The sequence below is a fragment of the Saccostrea echinata genome, unplaced genomic scaffold (assembly GCF_033153115.1).
Source record: "Saccostrea echinata isolate AGI-Se365-2 ecotype Australia unplaced genomic scaffold, CSIRO_AGI_Sech_v1 ptg000022l, whole genome shotgun sequence".
NCBI classification, from domain to species: Eukaryota; Metazoa; Mollusca; class Bivalvia; order Ostreida; family Ostreidae; genus Saccostrea; species Saccostrea echinata.
The window spans coordinates 11,370,001-11,392,788 of NW_026889771.1; the positions used below are offsets into that span (position 1 = coordinate 11,370,001).

Here is a 22,788-nt window from a genome sequence, read left to right on the forward strand (position 1 = left end):
TGTGACGGAAGGACAGACGGAAGGACAGAAGGACGGAAGACAAACATGACAAACACTATATGCCCCGGCCATATTTATGGCGGGGCATAAAAATGACAGAGAGTTCACAAAAGTCAAACACTTAGTCCAATATTTCATTTCAAATTTACCTAACCTGTTTGAATGTTTTGTTGTAGATGGCCCCACAGAGCTGAGAATCATGGGTAACAGCATCCAGGTTCTTGGGCTGTGATATATTTCCTAGTTTGAGCATACCAATGTAGTCATTACAAGTCACCAGTAGTGCATTATGGGGAGCGGGCTGCATGTGCATCGGAAATGTCCCATGCTCAGGCATTCTTCCATGAATACTACTGGGAAATTTCAGCACCACAGTTTGCAGGCAAGAATGTTCCTTAATATCCCAAACTTTTATGACCTGTTGATATCCATGTATCATACTGAATTACATATTCAATTAAAACATGAAATTTCATAGTTTTTGCACTATCAAATTTAAACATCTCTGACCTCATGTACACACTTACAGCATCTTTGGAATAACTGAAAACTTGAACCAATCCTTCATGAATTTTCACACCAATGACTCCTGTAGCATGACCCTGGAGGACAGCCATTGGTTTGGATGTGACATACGGATTCCAGATCCGGACCATGTGATCCAGACTTCCTGTCACCATGATGTTCAAGTTCTTGTTGTGATCAAAAGACTCTATTCCCTGTAAAATGTAAATACCTAAAGTTTTTATATAAAATTTACAGGCATAAGAATATCAAGTTATTATCACTGTAAAAAATCATCACCTCCTTGCTGAAGCCACTTTCAAGAAAATTATTATCTTCTTTTAAGACTGGAATACTAAATTTAATTAACAAAATTTCGGTGACCGCTCACTTATCTTTGCTTAAAACTGCATTTTCAAGAATTAAAAAGACCTTGTCAATATTGAAGACATAAGATTTCTTGAATTCCTTTCTATCTGCAGGGGAGATAACTAGTGACTGTTGAGCACTGCTGGTGGAGGAGATGATGTAATCGTTATCTGGGAGGTACATGACTTGTTTCACTATGTCAGGAAGAACCTGTAGAGTGGGATCTCCATGGGAAATTTTCTCATGAGCCACAAACTGAGATTGCTGTCCTTTTTCTATTTCCTATAATAAGTATGACAAATAATGTTTAGATACATGAAGATTTAATTATCATGAGTATGTGATGGTAATACTAATACTGCAAGATCAGTGTGCACGAACAAATATGACCATTTTTTTTCTTTTAAGTTGAAAAGGCTTCTTTTTCTTTAATGCAGAACATTCTGAAATTTAGCATTGCCATAGAAAGAGGTTGACTATGTCAGTTTCTTCACAAAAAATATTTAACACTGCAATTTAAGCACTTAATTGTAATGAGTAAGAATTTCACAATAATGTATGTCTACTCACACTCCAGAAGATTTTTTGAACCCCTTCATCATTCTTGAAGGGTGTCTCAAACAGTTGAGAGACAGGCTTCTTAAAGGTCATTGTGTGAATGTAACCTGTGTCTACTCCAAATATTAGTTTGGATGGATTGCTAGGATTCTGTGGAGTTAGAAAGATGAAAAGATTTTATAAGAATTTAATTTGACATCAAGGGAAGTTTCTCATACAAAACATTTACCTGTATTAAATACATCACTAAAATACATTGATATCTGTCTGTTTATATTAGTATTATAAATTTGCAAAAAGAATGATTAAATCTGTTTAAATAAAAGGAAGATTCAGTCAATCACCATTGTTTCTTTTTATCTTTAAGTGCATTGATAAGATTGACAGTCTATTTCAAATATACAAAGACTCAAATCCATTTTACACCACCCACTGGAAAATAATGAATCAAATACAGTGTCCAAAATCTGTTTCAATTCAATTTGTTTTTAAATAGAAAGGACAGACTCTCAAGCAAAAATTTATTTATCAAGGACAAATTTATTAAAGCCATATATCTACCTTGACATCGTACCAGTAGTCGAAGCAGTATGGAACATCTGACATGGCTAAAAGATAAAAGGTATTTTATGTACACCTCTGAAGTGATACATGATGGATTTAGTATTTAATTACAGCCATTTTAACCAAATATACCCCAAACCAAAAAATATCTCACACACAGACAGAGCTATAAAATATTGTTGAAGAAGGACTTATTATTAGACACTTGAAATTTACTAAAGTAGTATATAAATCACTTTGGTGGGTTCATTTTTGACAAAAAAAGTTCTTTTGAGGATAAATTTGAATGGGAAATCTCACCAAAGAGTTGGAACTCTTCAAAATGTTGATTTGTGGAGCAGTCATAGAATCTAATATCACGACTGGTAGAGCCAATCACCAGTTTATTACAGTTGGGCAAGAATATGGCGTCAGTGACCCAAGTCTTAAACCTCCTCTTCTGCCCCGAGGAGTCGTTCTCTTCATTTGTTATGGAATAATATTTCTCTACGTAGTTAAGACTAGGCTGCCAGACATTTACAACCCCCTCCTGAAATCATAAAAAAGTTTTATTTTTCCTTAGAAAAAAATTACCGGTAAAACAAGCAGAGCAAAACAGTTATGCTACTGAAGCATAGTTCTTAAGAATTTGCTGAACCTACAGCTAAGTTATGGTCCAAAAAAGTGCCATTGAAAGAACTTTATTTTCATAAATTGCGAGAGAAAAAAAATTTAAGTGTTGACAAAGCATGGCATCAGTCTAAAACTTTTGGAAAAAATGAAAGAATTCACCTTGCTGATTGTGATGTATCTAACTGTCCCTGTAGTAGCAACTATCTTTGTTGTTTGTTCTTGCTGAAAAAAGAAAATGTAAACAGACTGATGCTACTGAGCAAAAAATATAACACAACTATACTCCTAAGTTTGTTAGAAAGACTGAAGCCAAAGGCAGAACACTGACTGATAATAATTAAAATATTTATTATTTGTAGCTTCTAGAATACCAGTAAGTATGAGGGCTGAAGCAAAATAATTTTTTTATTAAGCAATATATGCTTTAATTAACATGATTCATACCCTATTGTGAACAATGTGTCTAAGTTTGGGTTCTATGAGGAATGGGATTTCCCTTTTGGTCCTCATGTAGTCATTTTCTCTGTACAACAACAGCATATAAGTGCAGAACTCATTCCAGTCCACGTAGCCATCTAGGGAGGTGTCAAGCTACAAAATGCATTATGCCAAAAGTCAATCTTAAAGGCTGCATACACTTAAAATCACAAAAGATAGCAGGGATGTGGTTACAAATAGCATTCTGAATTTATGTTTGATATAGGATGTTAGTGTTATTTCACCCTGAGAAATAATTCTTTTTAAATGCACAAAATGCTTCTTTTATTGCTATGAAATCCCCTGATGCAATTTCATTCAGAGCAAAATCAATCAAATTCTATAACAGGTAACAATTTATCTTCAAAAGATTTGGGGGTAATCCCTAAAGGTGGCACAGTGATATAACCAGGAAAGGTTTGATGATAGCAGTCTGCACCTGTGTCCATAAATATCTTCTTTTTTTATTCTTAAAATGTGTAATGTTTTTCGAGTACAAATCAACATATTTTACAAAAACAGATTCTTCCTACATTCAGTAAGGCTAAAGATTATTAATTAATAATCTACCTAATACTCAAACAATCTCAAATATGGAATGTTTCTCAGGAGGGTTTATCAGCAATTTTTACAAAACCCACAGTACTACTAGTATATATAATAAAAAAAAAATATTTCTGCAAATGCAAATTTTTGCTTCTGAAATCAAAATCATTTTTTTTCTTATTTTAATATTAAGACATCCTTTTTCCATATCTGATAGTTTCAAACTCATTGCCAAAAAAGTCACTGTGCTTTTTTCCATCAATTCAAATAGCTCCTTTATTACTCGTATGGAACACTGCGGTACTGTTTTTACCAGTTACAAAAAGGTATGTAATTCACTCTTGTTCCTATCAATAACCTACCTTTGTAAAGAGTTTCTCCAGATACTCCTCATACTCATGAGTCCTGAGGACCTGAGCCACAGTGGCCTTGAACTCCTCCAGGTTCATGGCCCCTGGAGTCCTCTTCTCCACCTTGGCCGGGAAGTACGCTGACCCCGCCTGTTTGACAATGTCATCAGGTTTGTGTTCTTGGAAGGCTTTCATCAACTGGTGGAGATGGTGCAGTTTGATCTGTTCCTCCAACCTTTGTGTTTTGTCCTTGTCACTAAAACTACAAAGATAGAAATAATGTGAAAACTTACTGCATGGTCCTCAAACAAATATCTCTACTCCTGTATGCAACTGTTTTACGTCTTGCAGTGTAGAGTTCTGATACCCCATTGAATGTCAAGTTGAAAGTTTGCTTGGACAGTACTGTATTTACAAGCAAAAGACATACATGGAAGTGAATTACATGTAATTCACACTGAAAGAGGACAATTCCATTTACCTGTACTTCGTATGCATCATATAAGCAGAAGCAATACAGTAAAACTAGGTTACAGCAAAGTCCTGGGGACCTGTGAATTTACTTAATTTTATTCATAGTTCAGTTTATTTGTATAATGAATTCTTTACAGTAGATATAGCAATTTCTCAATATAGAGTTTTTCCTTGAAGTACGTATTACTATCAAATGTATTTATGGAGGTATTAAATTTGGATGCAAGTAGGATACACAAAATCAGTTTGCTATATTCGTACATTTGCTATATCTGAGTTTGTTATATCTGTAAAATTTTAAAAGGAATTGCTAAGAATTTTTCCAGGGATTCAAAAAAACTTCACTATATCCGTAAATTTGCTATATCAGTGTTCCTACTAAACAAGTTTAACTGTACTGTGAACTTTTTAAAAAATATTATTAATATATTATTTTATCTATGGAATATTATTAATTTAAAAAATTGTATTTTGTACATTCATTTATATGTGATAATTATTTAATAGAACAAATTTACATGCACATCTTGAGAATTAAAATTCCAGATTTTCACATATCAAATGTGCAGAGTTTATCTTGATGTCCATCGGCATGATTTTGAGGTTATACTACCGATATTTCAAAGAGTATAATTGCAATGTATAGCTTATTTTGTCAATAAAAGTTTAATCAAATAGAATTTTGTAATCCCTATGCAGGTGCCTGGAATTAGCCTAGCTGACATTTTGTGGCTTAAAACTTATGTGAAGTATGTGAAACTTGAACCAAATTACCTTCAAAATCAACAGTTTGACAGTCATGTTTAGTATTGACAAAACTCAATAATAACACTTGCTCTAGTTATTTAAATATTTATCTACATTTTGCAGAATTGTATAAACAAATCTTGTTAATTCTGCTGAATTAAGAAAGTTTTAGAACATTGGGAATTTTATGATTTCTTAAAACAAAAGGTCCTTATATAAACTGAAGTATATACCTTTTACACATAGTACAATTATCATACAGTTCATCATATAAAAATGCATGTCCTGATTTGACAAATCTACATATAACATAGTCATAGGCCATCCACAGCAGTGCAACTCATAATAGGTGTAGATTTCTTTCTTGGACAATTTTGTACAATTTACATGTTCATAAGGGTTTACGAAATTGTATATATACTCCACTGAGTATATATACTCCACTGATCCCTAAAATCTTTTGTGATCCCTTTTAATTTACAAGAAGCTTCTTTACATACTTGTAATGTATAACATATATTATGTTCATGTCCCTTTCACAAGTTTTTAAAACAATTCTAGGTCAAAGTTATTTTATCAATATCTATTTTCTTCTGGCTTTAAAATTCCACTTAAACCTCGAGTGACTGTGTAAACTTGAAACTGCCCATTAATAACAAGTTTTGTCATATACAAGTGCATTAGTGAGTGTACGTCAAAATTTTCTGACCATAATTTACACAAGATTATATAGCCAACTTGATTCTAACTGTTTGTGATGTCAATGGTGACCAGAAAGTTGGACAAAATGTTTGAAGTACCCAGTATGTATCAATGTTTAATATGTTTCAATTATAGAGCTTAATGCAAACAGGCCTCTTGATATACCCAATAACGGGTTGATTTTAAGGTTTTACGCAGAAAGTCCATTAGGCCACTTGTGGCTACTTGAATAAAGTTAAAGTACAGATTACTTATAGCAAAGTGTCTTGATTTAATGTTGATTAACATTTGACATGCATTTTTTATGATTATAATTGAGTTGAAGATATTCTGTTTTTCCCATTGAAGATATATGGGATACCGGTACTTCAAAATAAATCAGAAACCAATATAGCAATAAACTTCTCTATGCTCATGCAGGGTTCTTCAGTGGTTTAAAATGGTTTATAATGTAAGCAACACAAACTACTAATTAATTTTTTTAAAGCATCTCAATAAATTCATTAAAAGATCAATAGGAATAAAATATTTTAAAATTTTACAAAAAAGAATTACAAATTCTAAAATACCTAACCCCCCCCCCCCTCCAAAAAAAAAAATTAAAATAAATTTGACATTTCATTTCACTTTTTTGAACTTATCATATCTGAATCAGAGATGTATCTACAAAAAGCTTAAGATGAACCTCAGTGAATCAAAACTCTTTCAACCTGCCATATGCTGGCCTACACTAATATTACCCAGGCCCATAGGAAGCAATTTCAGTTTGGGGGGGTCACAGCCATACATTTTCAGTTGAGGGGGCACTATCAACTACCAAAAATTCCTTGACAAGCAAAAAAAAAAAGGTCATCAAACGTTTTTATTGAGGGGGCACAAGCATACAGTAGCTATGTTTTCTATAGTAATCTATATATCGGCAAAATTATTGGGGGGCATGCCCCCCCCCTCCCCGTTTCCTACAGCCATGTAACCTCTAATTAAAACATAATCCTGAGGAAATATCAATGATGTTATAACATTATACACATGTATTGATGTGTTTTCTTCATCATATCAACCTTATTCAGTGTAATATTCCAACCTCAATATTCCACCTCAGGTAACCCACTTTTTAAAGAATGAGGGAGGATTGGATTCAGTTTTGGCTCTAAAACTTGGAATAATAGTACGTGTATATCACACTATTCAAAATTTTCAGATATAATGTGATAAAGTTCACCTTCTTCCAATTTCATTCTTGTTTAAGGTTTGATGACACATTCCTCAAATATCTGATTTTGTATCTCTTTGTAACATACCAAATCTTTTCAATTATTAATAATTAAGGCATTAAATAGTCATGCAAAGAATTGCAAAAATACTACAACTTGCCTAGTAAAAATCATATGTCAACTACAGCAAAGTAAATCTTTATTGTGTAATGGTAGAATACAATCAAAAATATTATTGCTTGATTTTTTAAGAGCATATAAAGGGGAATTTTTCACTCAGTACTAGGGTAAAATGACTTCTCAATAGGAAAATTTCTCTTGGGGAAAAATACCTAATTTCAGTAGGAAAAAATGGCCAAGATATTATCGTCCCTGGAAGTGGAAAAATTAAACCATCTATATTAATGCAATCTTCACCTGGTACATTTAATTATATACATACCATTAATGCAGCATTCTCTGAAACAGACTCAGATAATTTTACAATAGCTATTCCACAAAAAATATTCATGGCAACTTTTACAGTCTTAACAATTTTGAAGTATTTTTTTATGGAGACTAGTAAGAGTCTTGCTAATATGCATGCTACATTCCTTCGCATATTTGCAATTTACCTAATTTATATACATGTACATATCATGAAGGAGAGAGAGAGAGATGAACAAACTTGCCTGCAATCCATTCTAAGCATGATTGTAAATTAATAACTGCTTATTCCATCAAAAGAATTAATTCTGCTGCATATTTTGCAAGTACTTTTGCAATCCATGAAGACACAATAAATTGTTAATTTTCACTGTCCAGCCAATGAAGAATGCCTTACAACACGAAACATGAATATGAAGCTGTTTGATTTACAGAGAACATTAGATTGTTTTGAATTTATCATCCAGAATTGATCCCAAAGTTTATATAACTCCTGAAATCATATACAAAGAAAGCTAATGAGAATCATTCCCAATTTTCAACAGATTCCATCAAGTAGAACTTTCAAATAGAGCCATATACCTCATAATACATATACTTTTAAGGAAAATAGTCATTTAACCCATGAAATCTTTGATCAGAAATGTTTACACTATTGATTCTAATGAATCCATCTCCTAGCATCCATTAAAGAAACAATTAATATCGCAGACAAAACACCTTTCAAGGTTTACATCAACAGACATGAATTTTCTTTGTCAAAGATGAGCTTGTATGGAGCCCTGGAAATTAGAAGCCACATAATTATTTTGAAAGATAATCACCCCGCCTCTGCATAGCATTCTCAGGTCTTCATTTTTTCTCGTCATTTAAATTGTCAAAAAAAAGTCAAATCTTTCTGACAGACCTGACAGAAAAGTCAATATCATTGTACTAAAATGTCAACACTTTGCAGTGATAATATGGTACATTAATGTACCAGATAATTATTTTCAGTCATACATCGAACAAATTACTATATGTAGTGTGGTTCTCTGAAATAAACTCTTTTGTGCCTCACACTACCAACTACCGATTCCAATCAACTTTATAAATAATTTTTTTGAAAATAAAATAATTAAAAATGTGAATAGTCACACACTTTTCAAAACAGCAATTATTGATCTGAACATATAGGTCAAAAGCTATCAAAAATGCAGACACAGACCTAGTATATAAGCTTTAAAACACAGAACAAACTTAAGGATATTAAAGTATTGCATGCGTGCAGGTCTTGGAGAAAAAAACTTTATTTTATTATTAGCCTTACTTGACATATGACTTAATTACAAAAAGAAACAAGAGGCCCATGGGTCACAACGCTCACCTGAGTAACTTTGGCCTTGCTGTTTTTCACCTGATCCCCCCCCATTGAAGTACTTATTGTGGCCCCGCCCTACCCCCAGGGGTTATTATTTAAACAATTAGAATCTACACTACCCCAGGAAGCTTCCACTTAAGTTTCAGCTTTTCTGGCCCAGTGGTTCTGAGAAGATTTTTCTTACGTATTTCAATGTGAAAATGTGATTCCCTTTCATGGCCCCGCCCTACTCCCAGAGGTTGATTCAAACAATTTAGAATGTACACTACCCCAGTCAAAGTGCTTCTTGAGAAGAAGATTTTTACTACATATTTCATTGTAAAACTTGGATTCCCTATTGTGGCCCCGCCCTACCCCCCGGGGTCATGATTTGAACAATTTAGAATCTACATTACCCTAGAATGCTTCCACATAAGTTTCAGCTTTTCTGGCCCAGTGGTTCTTGAGAAGAAGATTTTTAAAGATTTCTACTACATATTTAAATGGAAAACTTGGATTCCCTATTGTGGCCCCGCCCTACCCCTGAGGGGTCATGATTTGAACAATTTAGAATCTACACTATCCCAGAATGCTTCCACGTAAGTTTCAGCCTTTCTGGCCCAGTAGTTCTTGAGAAGAAGATTTTTAAAGATTTTTTCTTCATATTTCAATGTAAAACTTGGATTCCTTATTGCGGCCCCACCCTACCCCCGGGGGTCATGATTTGAACAATTTAGAGTCTACACAACCCCAGGATGCTTTCACATAAGTTTCAGCTTTTCTGGCCCAGTGGTTTTTGAGAAGGTTTTTTAATGACCCAACCCAATTTTTGTCTTTTCTTCATTATCTCCCCTTTGAAGGGGGCTTGGCCCTTCGTTTTAATAATTTTAACTCCCCTTTACTCAAGGATGCTTTGTACCAAGTTTGGTTAAAATTGGCTTAGTAGTTCTTGAGAAGAAGTTGAAAATGTGAAAAGTTTACAAACGGATGGACAGACGGACGACGGACAACGGGTCATCACAAAAGCTCACTTGAGCTTTCAGCTAAGGTGAGCTAAAAAGGCTTTCAATGAAAATATATCAATGTATGTATGGTATCCTACAAGTATAACCAATTGATGTGATAAGGCTCAAAACAAGAAACTACCATGAGTATACAGGTGATATTCATGTGATTTCCTTTTTATATTAAAATGTAAAAATTGAATGACATTCATATAAAAAAAACACACAAGGTTTTCACCTAAATTTCATGCGTCTGGTTTTTCATCTTTTCCTCATGTGAAAAATTTGCAAGAAATTCATGCAAATTTGATATGATATTCATGCAAGCCACTTTTGCTTATGTACCTGCCCCAATGTATACCATCAATCTGTTCCATAAATCAGAACAAAAATTATCGATCAAAGGTCCACAAGAGGCAAACAATATGCATAATTACAATAACTGCTCCAGCACACTTTTCCAAAAATAGAACATTCATATTCTAAATATTTTTGAAAAAAGGGGACGAAACAAAAAACAAATATGGATATCTAATCAACACCCTCACCCCACTCCCATCCCCCCCAAAATTCTCTTGATCTGCTCATGTATTATCTTTTCTTAATGAAGGTGAAAGCCAGAACAAACAAGAAGTCTGTAAGCAAATGCTGGCTAGTAATACCCCCACTCTGATGTGAATATACACTCTCATGTTGACATCAAATTCATACAAAAATGAATCCCACCATTTGGCATGCCTAAACAAAGAGTATGTTAAAATTTCAATCATCTGCGATCAGTAGTTGTTGAGAAAACTGCGAGGAAAATTTTTAAAAGGACAGATGCACAGATAAACGGGTAGTTGGAATCGGATTGGAACAAAAATGAATCCCACCATATGGCATGCCTAAGCAAAGATTGTGCTAAAATTTCAATTACCTGTGATGAGTAGTTGTTGAGAAAACTCCGATGAAAATTCGTTACAGACAGACACACAGACACATGGACATACAGACACAAGGACACACAGACAGATAGACACACAAGGGTAAAACAGTATACCCCCCTCTCCTTTGGAGCGGGGATATAATTAAGGTATTGATCTGAAGATAATACACCAAGATATACAAATGTACAGATTAAGAGAATTCTCCATAAAGATTGAGTAATTTCTTACTTTTAAAAATGGAATGACAAAGGTTAATTTAAAACTCTGACAGCATTTTTTTATACAGATATGAAATATGATACTCTATGATCATGCCTTCATTATCCATATACCAGAGAGGAATATCTCCTTCACAGAATAGGTATTTCTCACGAAACACAATTATGACACACATACATTATTTCCTACAATTAAAGCTTAGGAATTTCATCAGATCAGTTCCCAGATGGAGAAAATTAGATTAAAATGCTAGAATATCTGGGATTTTATTACTAGCTTAAATACCTTGAAAACTATTAACTATCATGGTAGCCCAAGACTTTTCCTTCTATTCTGTCTCATTTACATGACTTTTTGTATATTAAGTAAATTTTAATAATTTTATATCTCAATACTTTCAAATGATTCTTATCTAATTATATTAAGACTGTGATATGAAATTATTAAAATTAACATTTAATTGATTTCATTCTTAATATGACAATATTCATCATGCCAATTGTAAGTTGAAATTTGAGTTCATCCAAACCTTAGATAATTTAATAAAAAACTTGTACACGAAAAGAAGTTTTTTTTTTTTTTTTTTTTTTGCTGTGGCCTTCAAATTGACATTAAGATATACTATCTTGATGTTTCATCAATTAACAATATTCAATTTCATTCCTATGTTGATGCATTATATCCTATTTAAATCTAAATCTAAGACACCACAGAGTTTGATCCACCTGTTTCATATCTGGATATTTTACTAGAGAAAGACACTGATGGCACACCAACAACTAAACATTACAATGATGCCTTCAACTTTTCTATCATTAACTTGCCTTATTTTTGTAGCAATAATACCATTATCATTTGCATATGGTCTTTATGTCACCCAGTTGATTCAATACACAAGAACATGTTCTATATACAAACACTTTGTAAGATAAGACAACCTATTGACAAATAAGTTGATGATACAAGGATATCAGCAGTCTCATATGAAGTCGATTCTATAGTTGAAACAATGACCTTGTAAGCAAATAAATTTCTATTGTTAATTTGAATGCTGACTGACATTTTTCATACAAATTGTTCAGCCATTATCTTCACACTGAAGTGTCTAGGGTTTTTTTCCATATATTTGATCATTTCAGGGAGCACCGCAGGTTGTGACCGATTGACAGGGGATGCTTATTCCTCCATGGTACCTGATCCTACCTTTGATGTTTGTAAAGGTCTCTGTTTGCTTAGCTTACAATCTGTATTATTTCAATGGATTTTTGAGTTTGATTACTGCTTATTATCTTCATATTTCACAAATAAGCATTTTTATGTCAATGACCAAACTACACGTAGCAAATTTCCATAAATTATGCAGAGCCCCCGATTTAAACAGTAAGTCAAAATTCTCCAAAATACTCATTACAGTCTGTTCCATTTTCCACTTTATACTAAATAATTTCTACATAATTGGGTTCAATGTTTCAGCAAAAATTACATTCATTCCCACACTGGTTCTTTATTTAATGACAAAATTTTTACTGTCTCGAGTGGATAAACTTGGTCGATAGAACAATACCATTTACAATGTACCTATGAACTATGTTCTTATTTTCAAATAAAGGAAAAAACTAAAGGAAATTAAAGCTTTCATTGATTGACTTTCATGTCTCCTTCACTGTGAAAAAATAAATAAATCAAGGAATTCTATTTCCTATATATGTAAATAATTCATCATTAATATGCAAGAAATAATTTTGCATTGCATTAAAAGAAAAAATCAAAGCTTTAGATGGGAAAATAGCCATTGATCAAGTCTTAATATCAGAATGTCTCGTCTGGGGTATTCTCATGTCAACATCCAATACAAAATTAAATATTTAAACAAGAACTTGAGGCAAGATTAATAGGGACCACAATAATATTACACAACTATCACAATATCACAGTTCTATTGCCCAACATTATACTGAAATCTGAATTTACTTTAGTGATTACTGTAAAGAGTTTTCCTCTAGTATTCTTCAAATTTCTCCCCCATTTTTTTTTTTAAATTTTATTTTGAAGGTTGACCTTACTTTAATACGCCTCAAAGAGGAGTTCTTAAACATTTGATGTTACACCAGTTTAAAAAGTTTACAAACACTGGCAGCAGTTCCAATCACTATTTCAGCCAACTCATTTTTTGAACCTGAATTTTACTTCAACATTAATACAATTTCATTACATAAAATATGAAGATATTAAGAGTGAGATGAAAATAAAGTCCACTTTTTAAAATCAAATGACAAATTTTTAAACTGATTCATAATTCTCCAAATGGTCTTTCAATATGTATGGACCCTTGTCTTCTAGTGGAACTAAAATATTGCAGAGTTTTCAAATAAAAAACTTACACACTGCTGTCAAAGGACACAGATTTTGGTCCCAATTCTACTGGAGCTGCCATTTTCTTATAAATCCCAGAAAAGTTAGAATTTCAAAATTTTATAAAACTAATGACAAATCTATCGAAGATTCAACAACAAAATCACATCCTGCATACATTTGGAAGGATTAAACCTCCAGACGTTTAAAGATGGGAGAAAAGTCTCATCGAATAAAAACCTTGTCCATGGATTTCCCTCTCAAAGAGGACAAACATTGATTAAAATAACAATTAAACAGTTAAAGAGTACTGCCCATAGTCAATCAGATCAAATTAATGGGTTTTAAAGGGCTCATTTTCCACCTACGGCTGACACAAAGTGAAAGCCTTTCATGGACCCTGTAGGTATCCGCTTACAACCTATGGTTCCACCACATGCGCAGCAAAAGAGACCATTTTAAGTCTATACAATTCATTGAAAATGAAAAGGATAAAACACAAACTTCTGTTTGTCAAAAATTTAAAACATTACTGAATTATTCAGACTCGTAGAGCATGATATTAAAATTCCACACAATGAACAATGTTGGGTTTGTTGAATTTAGGTTGAATAGACAAATTTAATTTAGAATACCTGTTTATGAATACCTGTATTGAAAGTAATGCAGGGGGTTGTGGATTTAAATGTGAAACTGTAAAAATAATGCAAGATCTAATCATTATAAGAGGGGCTTTACACCTGTATGTTACCATAACAAAATAAAAAAGAGTGTTAAAGTACTTATTAGGAAGAGCTAGTTCCTTTCATTATTAGTGTCAGATGAGTTGATGAATATGTTTCTATCAACCTCAAAAACACAATGGTACAAGAAGCCAAACATATTGATTATATAAAAATTGTAATATAGTGGTTTAACATCCCCTTCCAAATGACTCATAATACTCTCTTCCAAAGGAGAGCTAGGAGCAGTTCGCTATACCATCACATTTCCATCCAAAGAGTTTGGTTTCATCCAGGTATGGAGCTGTTGTAGTAAGCTTTCTGATTCTATCACACATTTGATGAAAATGATTTGAAAGAAAACTGCACCTCTGGATAGGTCTAGCTTATAGTTTGTGATTGCTAAAATGATTTTCTTTTTCCTTCAAGCAAACTTTGACAAGTATAAAAACCCATGTTCACTTTAATATCAAATTTTTACCTAGAAATACATAAAAACATGTTACCATAATTAATATTCATGTAACTACATGTTCTAGTTTATGGTTAAATGACAATTTTCAATCCATGCAGTACAAGATTGTCATATTGAGGTTGCAAGATCTTCATTAGGAATTCAGACACTTCATAAGAATATTTACATGTATCTTAATAATACATGTACCTGTAAATTCAGATCAACAAGAAGAGGTATAAATAAGATTCTGAAACCTCAGTATACAGACACAGACAATTGCAGGGAATTCAAGGAAGATATGTAAGAATCTAATGTTTAAGTAACTTGTAATCAGCAATTTAAAATCCATTTTCCATCATGCAACTGGTTATCCTAAGAGTCCATAAAATGGAATCCCAAAATCTAAAGGACCCTTGAAACCAACGGTAATCTCAATGTTCCACAAACATTGCCTACATAAGTATACTCATATATCAGTCATGTCAAGTAGGACTATAACTACTGATGTAACTCTACTTTACCTATCTTCAAGGTTGAACTGATTATACCTGGAAGAGCTACTTAAATTTCAGACATTTGATTGACTACTTGAATATGTATTTTACATAACTTTTCATATAAACTTATTTATTTAGCAATCAATGATGGGTGTATAGCATTGATTTTTTGTACAGAAGGGAGTGTATAGTTACATACTATTTTGGATCTTACATATGTGTAAAAGCAGGTGTCCATAATCAACTCAAAACAATGGTGGAAATCTCACAAACTGAATAACACACTGAATTGGACAGTGTTACATCAAAGAAATAATCTCTGACACTTTCTTGCCAGTAAACAGATCTCAATTGTCGATTTATTTTTAATCTATTCTTTTATTAACCAGCTCAATCAATCCAAAATTATAAACAAGGACACCAGGCCCCAGAATCATGAAACAGGCTTAAAATTAAGTCAAATTTTCAATTGCCTTTAAATGTTTATTTATAATTATTGAATTAATCCTTAAACATGCAGATAACAAGACTTTTGTGAAGCAATGTTGAAAAATATTTTAATTTTGGTCTGCTTGACTTCTACAAAATTTTAGTACAACATCAAGATTTTGACTTAAGCCTAAGACGTATCATGATCCTGTGGCCAGAAAGCTGAACATCCCTTACATTGAGATTTTAATCCAAGAACCAAACATCATCATTTTTTATTTTGTCCATAACATGTGGACATCTATTACCTTGACCTTAAAATCAATAAGTTTCTTTCCTAAACAACCTAGCAGCTCTGGAAGGATGAAAGGTCAAATGGTTCTCTTATACATGTACTTCATTGCAAGCATATTGCACATGCAGTTGGTGAGGAGAGGAATTAGTAAGTCAGGGATTTTTTTACCCTTTGATTCCAGGGGCCGGGGCCATCCAGTTTGGGAAAAATAGTGGTATTTGGTTGAATTTGGGAAAAAAATATCTTAATACATACAAATAAATGGGAAAAAACAAGCAAAAATCAAATATTTAATCATTTTTTTAAATATTTATAGTATGAAGCTGGCCTAAACCAGCTTTAGTGAAATATGATATAATAGCTGCTGTTGAAGTTCAGAACCTTAAAAATCGTAAAGCCGCAGGTATGATAACATTGTAAATGAACATATTTATACAACGTTGTCATTCTTTTTTTACCTTTATTAAAGTAAGAAGTTCTTTAAAAATATTTTTGATAGTAAGATTGTTCCAGATAAGTGGTTAATCGGTATTGTTCGACCAATTTATAAGAATAAGGGATTCAACCCATCCTGAAAATTACCGTCCTAGGGAAACTGGAGAAACTGACATGATGCATGTTTATTTATTAAATAACAATCCTGACTTCAATTTTAAACATTGAACCCGCTCTAAAATGTACACATGCAAACATCCGTAGTACTCCGAATATTTCTCGAACTCATCGCATGCCTCGTACATCACACAAAGAGAACATAAACACCTTTTAGTCATTTTTGAAGTTTTTTTCATTTCAATAATTTACAACTTACTTTTTTTCATATTGGGAATTTTTAGGTATAATTTTGGGAAAAACATGCACTTTTCAGCATTGGGAATGGGGCCAAATTTCGGCCCCAGAGAGACCCTAAAAAAATCCCTGTAAGTTATTAGAACTTATTTACAATCCTTTTGATTTATCTAATAAAATAATTGTTCCAAAGATTGCATGCACAAAAATGCATTAAAAGGCTTTAGTTATATTTCTTTTTAACTTGCAACTGCAAGAAAATCTATCCAAAAGGCAACAGAAATCTGTTAATTAATTTTTTTGAACATTGTACAGTCACTGCAACAACATGATTTACAAACAGAAAAACAGACAGAAGCAGCCTCTTCTCAACATTAAACTACAGTGCATATTTCAATCATGGTGAAACTATACACATTCCATAATATATTCCAAAGCATTTTCATTAGCAGCTCATGAGCATACAATATTAATTAAACATGTAAAGTTACCTGGTGTCTTTGTCATAGAATTCATTTGAATACTCTTTTTTTAATATTGGGTCAAATAATACAATTATTTTTATGAAAAAGTTACAGCAAATCTACAAAAGTATTTCCACAAAATATTTTACACATTACAAAGTCAATCTGCAGTGTTTACCTGTCGTCCGCCATGCTGTATATCCTGACAGCTAGTTTTTAATATAATCTGTTTGCAGACCAATTATCACTAGGATGTCCCTGCTCCACAATCAATCTAAATGCAAAAACCTGTGCGTTCTAGTCCTCTTATATTTTCCTCCCTTAAGGATCAATCGAATCTCACAATATAATATCTTCCATCTCAACAGTGCAATGGTTTTTTTACATGAAGGTCCACTCAACATCCACAAACTCTATTCCTTTCCATGAAAGCTATATACTGAACAAACTCCTCTTTTCAACCTTTTAGTTAAGTTGGTTTTTGAGGTTAAACCAATTCAGAATTGTTGATATAGCTCAACATTAAAACTCTGCACGTCTTCAAAGACAACATTTCATGCATGCTCAACCCAATTTTAGGTTTCCTATGTCCATAGTATTATACCTATTCAGAATAAAGTTCCCTGCCAGTTATATGAAAAATTCTAGTCTTATATGAATTATGTTAAATTGATTTCTTAAACCATTCAAACTCATTTTATGTTTAACATTTCCCAGATACTAAATACACCATCATAGCCCTTTACGAGGATTTTCAAGCTAACAATATTAAACAGTTTTTTACAGCCTGCGAACTAACAACCTCAACAGCATGGCATTTTTTTTTTTATAAAAAAAAGTATTTAAAGCCTTTTCTGTTTTTGAAGGTGAAAATTCCAAAAGGCATTAACCATGTCTGAATTTATCCAATGAATATAAATGTTTAATCTTCACTGTATTCCTCAAATTCATTGATCATAAACTATTTTTCAATGTACCAATAAAACCTAAACTCTGTTTTAAGTATGGCTTTTTACATATGTATTCAATTGGCATTTTTCTCACCTTAGCCAACAATCCCTTTTATTGATGAATAAAATATTTTTCATTTGTGAAAGAGGAGGAAACATTCCCTTTAATAATTCAATTATCATGTTCTAAATCCAATATGGCACAATGCATAAATTTTCCCTTGAACTAATTTTATTAAAAAATCATTGAGAAGCTTTGAGAAAGTACTTTTGTATATAAGAATTCATAATTAAACAATTATTTTTTCATTTTTTTTTTTTTAAAAGTTCATGCAGCGACTGCACTAACTGGAATCTTGAGGGACGAACACACCTGTGATATTGGAAATGTTGAGACTTAATAGGCCTTGAGTCAATATGATCTCAATCTATTTTTTATCATCTGTCCTTTTTCTCTGTTTAAAAGTTTTTTTTTTACCAATGAGAAAGGGAATTTAAGGGGTAAAGCACAATGGGAGTACCTCCTAATGAAAATAATCAGAATATTTAAGAAAGTCAAGGGAGACAACTCTCACACATTTCTTACCTGCTCTCCTCATCAGAGTCTGCATTATGAATCCTGTCTTTCTCTTTTAAAATTTTCGCATAAAGTTGAGAGGGAATCATATCATAAAATTCCTCATCCACGTCCCCCTCATCCGAGTCCTCCCATAAATCAGAATTATCCTCCTCTGAGCCACCTAGCAGTTCATTCTTCACCTCAGCATTTAACCCTGGGGCAGAGTGCAGCCTGCGTGAATCAGTAAATGACACAAACTCCTCCAGTGGTGGAAGAGATAAAGGGGAGGTAATTTTCCTCTCATCAGTACGATCCGTTGGCAAGTTGCTGAATACAGGTTGAGAGGTTGTGCGAGAAAGCACCTGCTTAGGAATTTTTTCCATTGTTATGTAATTAGCAAGTCCTGTGTTCAGTGGTACCCTTTTTTTCCAAGACTGAATTTCTCTCAAATGAAGAATTTGCAGATCAAAAAGGATAATGCACTCTTTTAATTACCTACCATGAATGTAATGTTCTATAAACACCGAAATTGAGATTAATCTCGTTTCACCAATGAAAATCTCTTTGTTTGTCCCTGGAACCTTTTCTTGAGTTAGATAAAAATCACGAATCCATAATGGTCAAAGTCTGATAACAGTTTAAAAGTAATGGTGAAACGTACTGAATTGTTTATAAGGAGGTTCTCCAACAATCTACACAAACTTTCAGGAATTACTTCAAAATAAAGTCTCCAATCAATAATTGATTTATTTGCAGTTCTGAAGTGTGACCAGCTTCATTATAAAGTTTTCTCAAATATATGCACAAGCAAATGATCATCAGGAAAAATATTTAAAAAGAGACGTTCAAATAAAGTGTTTGATACTTCCGAGTCTATTGATTGCTTTGTGAATTAACACCGTGCTCTCCTTTCATTGCCTATTATCACGATCATACTTTTCTGTATCAGTTCTTCCAAATCTTTAGAATTTTAATTTGGAAAATTCAAATGAATGTCCCTGGTAATTAACACAAAACTGCTTCCGAACACAGAGCAAAATCCAAATCTGAAGTGTCACACAGTACATTATCTCAAATCAGACCTTGAAAAAATGAGATCTGCACCAGAAGAACATGTCATAAAAGTTTCAAAGTAAGAAATTGTAAAATTCAAAGTGAAAAAAAAATCTACTGAATGATTTATCACCAGAGGGTAAAAATAAATAAAGAAATTCCAAACTCAATCTGTGAAATATATCCCACTTTTCCAAAAGACAAAAAGTCCAAAAAGTCAGGCACAGGGCATTTTCAAGAGATCAAACCCAGAATAGATAAGTTAGGACTTTGACGAACCCGGCTGTTTGCATGCAAATCCCTTTTTATCTGGCACTGACTTAGGGAGACAGTAATTACTCTTCAGTTGTCAATATATCCCAAATTTTTAAACATATTATCATTGTTTCCCCAATAGTGTCAAGTATGGTGAGAAAACTATGAAAGTCTTTGGAGGAGAACTCAATCGTATGGCAATGAATTGTCGAGAGATACATTATGCATTGTCAGTTTCTTAACCCATTGATATATTATATAAGTGCATTAAGGGTGCTTTTAATTCAAATTTTAACTTGTTGACCTAGCCTTTCAACTTTTTAACTGTTCTGTCTCAATGTAAGCTCAATTTTGACAAATCTTATTACATCTGACACTATTCAATATAGCAGTGTGTAAATATTGGTAAAAGTCATCTTATATTTTCTTAAGAGTTCATTAAAGAGTTTATCTTGCTCAGTATTTCAATAAGGAACTTGTACAAATCATTGTCCTACTGTAATTTAATTTTGTAATTCCTTTACCAACCTCTAAGGTCACCTAGTGAGGCCATTACAAGAAGACAACTTGTCTCTCAACAACAATCACCGAAGGCCTTTAAAATTAGTAAATAAGTCTTAATTCATTTGATTCTTGAAGAAAGATTTAAACTATAACACAAAATATCTTGTTGCTAGGAAAAATGGTATTTGTACAGCAAACAAATGATATACTAAGCAATTAAAAGCAGCTTTAATAAAATGCTATTGAGCAATTTTCTGACTTTTTAAAGTGTGAGTTAAAAAATGTACTTAATTAATCTCAAAAATGTTAAAATCTACTAAATTATCATTCACCTAGGCAGAGTGTCTACTTAAAAATGTTAAAAATCCTAACAAGATATGATGACCATGCATGTTTATAGATCATTAGTTTGATAATCTTATTGAAATTCCCACAATGATGGAATCATATCAGGATTAATGTCCTTATATATACTGATATAGTTTGTTTATGAAATAAACATCTAAATAAAACTAGAGCACCTGATCAAGTGTATATTAAATGTTCATAAATTTTATTAAATTGGTTTGATGCATGCAGTACAAGATAGACAACTCCAGCTCTCTTCACTTACTTTTCAATGTTCTCGGGATTATTGAAGCTTTTTCTTCTTTTTCTTTCACTGGCTTGTTTCAGCTGAAAAGGAATAAAATATATGCTTAACAAATGATACAAAAAAAAACTGAATAAAAATTTATCTATCAGTCTTCTTTATACATGACCATGGGACATCAATGCCTCCATTCGAAAGGTACATTTATATAGCAACATTAAAAGAAATTGACCTATAGCTTCTTTCTTTTGTCTGCACAAAAGTAAAATATGAAGAAAGAAATGATTTCATTTTTTTTTTTTATACCTATATAGCACAGTTGTTTCTTTTTGCAGCATGATATATGTAGTTTTTATTTGTCCTATCTATCTAACACTTACATGAAGTCTCATTGTTTCAAGTTCATTCTCTCAACATGTAGCAAATTTAGATATGATCTTTTAAATAATACATAAAAGGTATGGTTCAAATGCCTTACAAATATTTATCTGTGTAAGGAATTCAATTAAGGTACAGTTTAACCTCGTTATCTCGAACTTGATGGGACCAAGAAAATAATCGAGAGAATTTGGGATATCAGGGGTAAAATTATACTTAAAGAATAAGTGGTTTGGACTTGTAAATCACTTCGACATATCCATGGTATTGGAGATATCAGTGTTGTTCAACTTTAATTGAACTAAGAGAAATATGAGGAATAGTGAAATCAAAATCATGAGGAACTGGTGATCGATGCTTAGAAAATTATGATAATTTGCCGAAATCTTACCAATATGCAACCTTTAATGAAATATCAGAAAAAGTGAAGTACACGGCAAGAGGGAAGGTCAAGGTCAGAAAATTATGAAAAGGTTGATTTTTTTTACCAAATTATAATACATGTAGTTTATGAAGTTTAATAAAAATATCTTGAACAGTATCTATGAAACTAAGGTAAACAAAAAGTGAGAATTGATAGTGAGGTCAAGTGTGTAGAAACGGTAAAAACTCAGGGCTTATCGAACCTCAAAGTATAGTCAAATTTCTTCATATTCTGGTAATTACATCAATAAATCTATAGAAACATGGTGATCAAAGATTACGAAGCTAACCTCGACAAATGTTATCTATAAGTAAGGCCAATTAAGATCAATATCCATGCAAGTTTGGTTTGAGTAGGACTTAAAGTTACTTGGAAATAGACCTCTGTTTGCTAATCAAGAAAATTTTGGTCAGTTCCAACATCCAAAGCAAGTCTGGAAGTTTTCATCCTTAGATGAACCATCTATGCAAGTTTAATCATAACAGGCCATAATGTTATATAGCTACTCCAAACACATTACCCTGGTCACTCATCCGGAAAATGTAGGTCAGATTCAGAATCCAAAGCAAGTCTGGAAATGTACATCCCTAGATACATCATCCATGCTAATTTGATTAAAATATGGCTAAATTTCAACTCATGTAGGTCAGATCCAGCATCCAAAGCAGGTTGGTTAGTGTACATCCCTAGATGCATCATCCACGCAAGTTTGGTCCAGGTAGGGCTTATAGTTACTTGGGAATGGAACTGGTCCTGAAACTTTAATCAGGACGCCGATGCTAATGCCAACACTGACACAGGGGGTATAGCATGAACTTATCTCGACTTTGTTTAGGTGAGCTAAAAATGATTTGAACAATCTTGAATCTACAATACCTGAGGATGCTTCTATATTATTATGACTAATCATGGCTAAGCTGATCTTGAGAGGAAGATTTTTTCAAGATCTTTACTAACACTCCTTTGAAAAACTTTGAACCCCCCCTTCCCCCGCATGATATGAACAATCTTGAATCTGCAGTATATTGAAGCTT

At 32.7% G+C, this 22,788-nt stretch overlaps 1 protein-coding gene across 4 annotated transcripts in view; it reads right to left on the reverse strand.

The window, feature by feature from the left end:
• Window positions 1-22,788, reverse strand: part of LOC133190404 (WD repeat-containing protein on Y chromosome-like) — a 50,380-nt gene that overhangs the window by 18,192 nt on the left and 9,400 nt on the right. For 2 of the 4 annotated variants that reach the window (XM_061326020.1, XM_061326022.1), the window contains exons 2-11: window positions 20,974-21,035; window positions 3,993-4,242; window positions 3,052-3,198; window positions 2,767-2,829; window positions 2,296-2,524; window positions 1,993-2,039; window positions 1,444-1,581; window positions 937-1,155; window positions 528-719; window positions 155-418 (exon numbers count right to left, since the gene is read on the reverse strand). In XM_061326020.1, the coding sequence (XP_061182004.1) occupies window positions 155-418; window positions 528-719; window positions 937-1,155; window positions 1,444-1,581; window positions 1,993-2,039; window positions 2,296-2,524; window positions 2,767-2,829; window positions 3,052-3,198; window positions 3,993-4,242; window positions 20,974-21,035 (1,611 nt within the window). Of the gene's footprint in view, window positions 1-154; window positions 419-527; window positions 720-936; window positions 1,156-1,443; window positions 1,582-1,992; window positions 2,040-2,295; window positions 2,525-2,766; window positions 2,830-3,051; window positions 3,199-3,992; window positions 4,243-13,415; window positions 13,489-18,575; window positions 19,093-20,973; window positions 21,036-22,788 lie in introns of those variants that run through there. The other 2 variants (XM_061326019.1, XM_061326021.1) reach the window with 2 other exon arrangements.